This window comes from Physcomitrium patens, chromosome 9 (assembly GCF_059467195.1).
Source record: "Physcomitrium patens ecotype Gransden chromosome 9, ASM5946719v1, whole genome shotgun sequence".
Lineage (NCBI taxonomy): Eukaryota > Viridiplantae > Streptophyta > Bryopsida > Funariales > Funariaceae > Physcomitrium > Physcomitrium patens.
In genome coordinates this window covers 9,318,693-9,325,424 of record NC_143418.1, presented here as the reverse complement: position 1 = coordinate 9,325,424, position 6,732 = coordinate 9,318,693, and the positions used below count along the sequence as shown (strand labels likewise).

Here is a 6,732-nt window from a genome sequence, read left to right as displayed (position 1 = left end):
AATCATAAGTGAATTAAAGTATAATTTATACAAAAAAGAAAAAAGAAATCTATATCGAAATTGCATAAAATATAGGTATTTATAAAAAATCAATCATTCTATATATATATATAATTTATATGATCAAGGAATTAATTTTAAAATTAAATTACAAAAAAAATAATCTATTTATTTTATGCCCTCTTTTTACTTTATGTTATCTCCAAAAGAAAAAAGAAAAAAGAAAAAAGTAATCTAACATAAAATTTAACTTCACTAAGCAAAGAAAAACCTCCGCAAATCTTTTCAACTATGACCTTTCAAAATGGTTTTCTAGATGTAAATACTAACTGAATTGGATTTTAATTGAAAATTAATTGTGTTTATAATATTGATATAAATTTTATTTTTATTTAAATTTTTACATCACACTATTTGGGGCTAGTTGAAGAGTTGTTCTTTTTCTTGAATCCACTGGAAAAACTTTTTAGTTATACCATCAAACCTACTCTTCCACCAAAACCTAATATTAATGTATTTTTTTCAAAGTTTCATACTTTCTAAATTTAACAATACACAATTGTGAATCACACTTTTTGTTGGTGTGACATATAGTCCAAAGAGGCATGCAAAGTTGCTGTGGCTAAGTATAGGTGGTCTTCAGGTGGTCTTCAGGTGGTCTTCCGGTGGTCTTCCGGTGACGCTTCTTACCTATATAAGTAAACAGTCAGAGAACTTACATTAATTATCCATGATTTTCATGTGTATTTATATCAAGATAAGGTGGTGAGCCTCTAAAATTGGGTAAGTCAGCCCTATCCAGAGAAGAAAGACTTCTTACTCAGTCAAATTATTACTTCACTTGATATCATAAATTTTACATTTTTCATGTTTATTAGAGCCGTCTGTTGTGGCTTTTTTTTTTTTTTTTTTTTTTTTTTCCAATTTGAAAAAATTATTTAAGAAGAAAATTACTACAGAAATTTAATTTTTGAATTCATAAAATTATACACATTATGTTTATTAAAAAAACTCACAGTATGTATTTCATCTAAATTTTTTTCTTTTAAAACATGGTGAATTATATGTATACACATGCATGATCAAATTCTATCCAGATATGATTCTGTAATTAAGTAAACAAACATATTAGATTTCTGTCTAAGCTTTGGTTCTTTCAAAAGTCTTCATAATTTCCCATAAATTCTTTTTCAAATACTTTTAATGTTCAATATTTTATTTCACACACACACACACACACACACACATTTATATATATATATATATATATATATATAAGTTCTTGCCTCTATCATTGAATCTGTTCATGATAATATGTTGTTTGGTTATTAAGTTGGCTCTTTTATTTGAAGATCAACTTTAAGTATACCTTATTGAAAGAAAGAAAAAATAAAATAAAATAAAAATAAAACTAACAGAATTTAGTGTTAAATTAACTTATTGAATTTATCTCATTAAATCTAATTCTAGAAAAAAACACAAAAAATATATTTGATTTGAATCTTGAATTTTTTTTGTACCCGTGTATTTTTCACATTAAAATTACAGGTTAATATGTTATAATACTGTGTCGAGATGAAGATAATAATCCCTCTTAAAAACTTAGATGAAATATAATTTCAATTTTTTTTTATTACACTATCAGATCATGATATAAATTTAAATTAAGATTTTTATTTATTTATTTATTTATTTTTCTCTTATTGCAATAGAATTAACATCTTTTAATGTAAGTACATCTGAAATATTCAGAAACATCTTAATAAAAATACTTTGTGTGAAACATCTGTCATCTTCTATTAAAATCAACCTTAATAACCCCATAGTGCAAGTCTTTAACATTGAAGCACATGCAAAGACATCTTATTTATGAAACCATAGATTTTATTTTTAAAAATTTCACAGGTTTGAATGGATTTCTGGTTTAAAAATTCACACTGCATTCTAATAATGTACTTTTGGTGGAATCTGCATAATTTATAATCTGAAAAAAAATATGTATGCATGCATCTATATATCACCAAACACATGTATACATATATACACATGCTTATATAAACATATACACACACTAAATGATTTTTTTGACATATATGACAACCTTTTTACTTCCTAATTTATGTGAGAAATAATTGCTACATATTCCAATCAATATAATAAAAATCAGCAAAACAATTTAGAACTAATTTTAATTGGATCTTAAAATAGTAAAAAAAAACCAGAAAATTTTAATACAGTTCATTGCTCAACATTTTGTTTTTCTCACCAGATTCGAGGCTCATCTACATATTATTTTTGAGCCGATTACTGTATGTGACGATGGTTTTCTGAATTGAAGTTCATGAGTTATCCTCAACCCCGATAACTAAAACTACCCCATCTGCAGAGATTCCAACTCGGGAAGTCAAGCCACAGACTAGCAGAAATGCGTGTGCAAAGGAGGTCGTACTCGTTCCTCCGTCCAGGTTCACTATTGGTACTATTCCTACACTGGCATTTTTGCACAGTTACTGCTCTGGTTTGCAGTCTCGTTGTGTGGTGGTTGCGTGACCTAAGTCATAGTCGACTCCTTGTCTTCCTTCCTCGCGTTCAGGTTCCCAGAAGAGCCTCCGAACCGCCATGGAAGACCCCGCAAGATGCAGACTCACGTGGACTTGTGATTAATTTGCTGTCAGTTGCTGCTCGAGGATTCACATGGAAAGGGAACCACCTAATTTCCAGGACTCTCACTGGATGCGCATCGCGAGAGCTGCAGATCGTGGTCTATATTATGGGCCTTGGACCATCGCAAACCGACTGCTACCTGCAGGTTAATTCCATGGAGGATGGTTGTCCGAAATTCAGCTCTGCCAGTTTTCGTTGTCTCAAACCCTTCGATTGTTGCGATTGCTATCATCAACCTTCACTCTGAGGTGTCTAAGCGTCCTCGACTCCAGAACTGCCTAACAAGCATTTTGTTGATCTAACTCTTCTTATTTTGTAAAAAAATAGGAAGAGTTAGACCAACAAACCCATTGGATCAAGTATTATGAGATTTTTTTAAAAGTTTACCTCACAGTTTTGGAGCCAATTTGTAACGGAAAGATATGGCCGATGGCCTGTTGGGTAACATCTTTTCAGCTTGCTTAATATAGGGGACTGCAAAAGCGCAGGTTCTTGCTTTTCTCAACCATTTCATGCATGGCCAGCTCTACGTCGAAGCTGTAGCTAGCTGTCATTGAGGAAAGTGATGGGGCATTTCTGTCCTTGCCCATCAGCCACAACAAACCACGAAGCGGTGTCGTCCTCTGGGGAATATTACATCCTCAAATCGAAGTAGGTACATCTTCATCGCAAAAGAGAAGGTAGAACTAGCCTAAATGGAAAGAGAATTTAGCATTTTGTTGGTCTAACACTTCTTATTTTGAACAGGTAACGTGTTTTCTCGCCTGTGGCAGTGACGCACAACAAATAAAGTAATGTGCAGAATAGTGTTGTCTCGATATAGATCCCAATAGCAAAAATGCTCTGTTGGTCTCCCTTCAACAAAACATGAGAATACTACAAGCTAGGTTAAGAACTCCACCTTAGACAAGCTAATTTAATATTAATGGTTGAATTTGAATGAAGAAATCAATACAACTAATCAAAAAACCAAAGGGTTATTGTATATAAGTTTGACCAATGGATCTTAACTGGTGGAATTGTTAAAAGTATAGTTTGAAGTTATTTAAATACAAAATATTAGGAATAGCTAGACTTTATGATTATTTAAATATTTATTAAAATTTAGGCGAGATTATAAGTTACAAGAATCTTATTAGCTTTTATTTTTTATAAGAATGGAGTGTTAATAAATCTTAGAGGCAATTATTTTAATTCAAATAGTATATTTATTTACTATTAAGTATTAATGTTTAATTGTCAATATTGGCCTTCTATTTATATATATTATTTGTAAAAAAAATATAAATATTAATTATTAGTTAGAAGAAGTATAAACAAAATATTATGCCTTTTTAGTTATTTATATTAAAAAAATATGATTTTTAGTTTTTAAAAATTGATTTTATTATTATGTAAAATCAAAAAGATAAAAAAGTAGCATTAATTTGGTATTAGAATTAAAAAAAATTATAGGAATTTATAGAATTTATTTAAATTTTATTTAGAAATTTTAGAGTAATTTTTAAAACTTTGATAAAAATAAATTTTATCACTTTGGAAGTCTATTATAAAAAAATGGAGTAAGATTTGAAGGTCTTATAAGGTTCTGTGGATGCTAATTAGATATTTTTAAACACCATAATAAAGTTAAAATTAAAAAATATTAGTTTCATTAGTAGAAAATAGAAAGACCACAAATTAGTATGGTCCTTGTAAAAAAGAAGGTGTTGTCATGGACATACATATTTATTCATATAATAAGTATTAGATACAAGGTAAATATAGGATAAATTTAATATTATTTTATGACAAAGCTTTTTAGAAGCTTTATAGACCTATATTTAATTTTATACATGTTTATAGTTGATTCATAGGTTAAAAACTTAGCCAACAAGTTAGCCATATGTTGCGTATGTGGATAGCTTATAGTACAAGCTAATGATGTGGTGTGCATATAAAAAACATTCATTGTAAGTTAAGACATGTTGAAACATGATTGGATTTTCTAAGGTCTAAAATCTTACCAATTTCATAACAATAAAGATCTTGAGACAACATAAGATCAAAAACATCCTAACAAAATTGAAAATAATTAAACAGAATGGAACATGAAAGTCAATATTGTGTAAAAGAAAATAGAACCAAATAGAATCAAACAAAACAAAATAAGAAAAAACAACTAAATTTTTACTGAGAGAAAGAGTTTGAAGCCATACCTAACCAAACGTCCAAATGACTTTAGCCACTCTTATTAATACTTCGTTCAACTATCACTAGAACTTTCTAAAATATTTCTAATGATGGATTCTACCAAAATATCTATCTTTTTAGAAGACTCTAAAAATAGGTAATATCATAATAACTACTATAAGTCTTTCTAGAAGGTTTTATAGTAGATCCCATATGAATCACCATTCTAACATCAATTCTAGAAACTTTTCATAAACGATTCCAATTATATATCTCTATGTGCAAATAATACAAATATCCTATCTATGCCATGTTATAGCTAATCTCTTCTATTAATACAGAACATCCTTGTTTCACTTCTAATAGTATTTCAAAATGATTTCTTAACAATGAGTGAGGTTTTGTACAGGTTCTCATAATGCATCATGGATGTGATAACCTTTTCAAAGAATTTTGTATTGAAGTTATTGATGTCTATTACCACAACAAAAGTAGTAATGATCCAAAATACTGTCTATTTCATACTCTTATTCATCATCAATCACAATTAGTAGTAGTAGTGGTGTTTGGTGTTGATCTAGAAAGCACCTTGGTTCAATATGAAACTCATTGAGTTACAAAACATGGAAGACTGAATAGACCCGAATATATGGTGGAAGCTTAAGGTGGTATACAACATCAGAAATTATTATAGAAACATAAAAAGGTCCAAGCCATTGAGGTGCTAGCTTACAAACTTGGCTGCTATAGCAAGTGGAAGCTTAGCATTGGAAAGTAAGACCTTGTTATTCTTCCAAAATGTCTCATGTTGCTAGTGGTTATCCGCATACTGCTTTTGTCAATTTTCAATAGTAAGAAGACAGTGTTGTGCCTCTTTTAAGGTTGTTCCAAGCTATTGTATAAATTCCTCCATCAGTGGATTATTGATGTTGATGAGACAATAGAAAGTTGTTGGTATAATTGGATATTAATTGGTATTAGAGAAGAATGAAAAATAACTCATACTTGCTCAAATATTATCATTATAGGCAAATTTGAAAGGTGTCAAATATTCATCTCAATCATTATAGTGAACTGCCATAAATATCCATAGTATATTCTTTAAAATTCAATTTGTATGCTCCATTTATCCATCTATTTGAGGATGGAAGGTCATAGATATGGCAAGTCGTGTATCTAATAGCTTAAACAAGACTTGCCAAAAAATCCTCGTGAATCGCAAACTTCAATCTAAAATGATGATATAAGGTAATTTATGGTGACAAAAGATAATGTTGAAGAAGACTCATGTAAATATTGAGGTATCAATATTAAATTACATTGCAGCCAAGTGAAGTTTTTTTGAAATTTGATCTACAAAGATAACAACTATAGTGTGATTGTGAGGCATCTGTAAAAAAAAAATACGTAATGAGATCCATAATCACCTACTCTAAACTTGCCATAGGTAGTGGAATTGGCTACAATAGCCTTAGAGATGCTATATTACATACTTTGTTATGTTAGCATGATTCACAAGAATGTACAAAAGTTCAAATATCATGATCTAAATCTATTTAAAACCATATCCTTGAAATCTATTCTAGAGTCTTTTTGTGCCTTAGGTGTCTAAATATTAGAATGTCATGTTCTTCTTAAAGTATGTGCGTCCAAAGTATAGCATTGTCAGATACATAAATCTACTTTTTAAAATAGAACAAACCATCATTGATATGATAATCTTGATATTACACATCATCTACTTTTAAGTGATTAATAACTATCTTGAAATAAGCATCATGATACATAGCTTCTTTCTATTTTGCTCCTCTTGTTAAGTTTGAAATGACACTATTAATGGTAGTAACTTTTGCCTTGTCATCTGATTTAGATTTTAAATTGGATATGTATGATAAG

General features: G+C 29.5%; 1 protein-coding gene across 3 annotated transcripts; it reads left to right on the top strand.

Moving 5' to 3' along the window:
* The first annotated feature begins 410 nt into the window (after window positions 1–410).
* On the top strand, window positions 411–4,054 carry LOC141045806 (uncharacterized). 3 transcript variants are annotated; one of them, XM_073536404.2, is made up of 5 exons: window positions 411–783; window positions 2,387–2,476; window positions 2,594–2,809; window positions 3,135–3,315; window positions 3,412–4,054. In XM_073536404.2, exons 2-4 carry the CDS (start codon window positions 2,426–2,428, stop codon window positions 3,219–3,221), a joined length of 354 nt encoding a protein of 117 aa, XP_073392505.1. In that variant the 5' UTR covers window positions 411–783; window positions 2,387–2,425; the 3' UTR covers window positions 3,222–3,315; window positions 3,412–4,054. The 3 variants fall into 3 exon arrangements, with proteins under 3 accessions (XP_073392505.1, XP_073392504.1, XP_073392503.1); XM_073536403.2 differs by lacking the exon at window positions 3,412–4,054 and having other exon boundaries at window positions 411–676; window positions 2,594–3,315; XM_073536402.2 differs by lacking the exon at window positions 3,412–4,054 and having other exon boundaries at window positions 2,594–3,315.
* Window positions 4,055–6,732: the final 2,678 nt, after the last annotated feature.

Excerpts from the sequence above, each read along its gene's own strand:
- LOC141045806 (XM_073536403.2), top strand. The coding sequence starts at position 2,426 with ATGCGTGTGCAAAGGAGGTCGTACTCGTTCCTCCGTCCAGGTTCACTA. Across the intron at positions 2,477-2,593 it reads TCCGTCCAGGTTCACTATTG|GTTCCCAGAAGAGCCTCCGA; the intron begins GTACTATTCCTA and ends CCTCGCGTTCAG.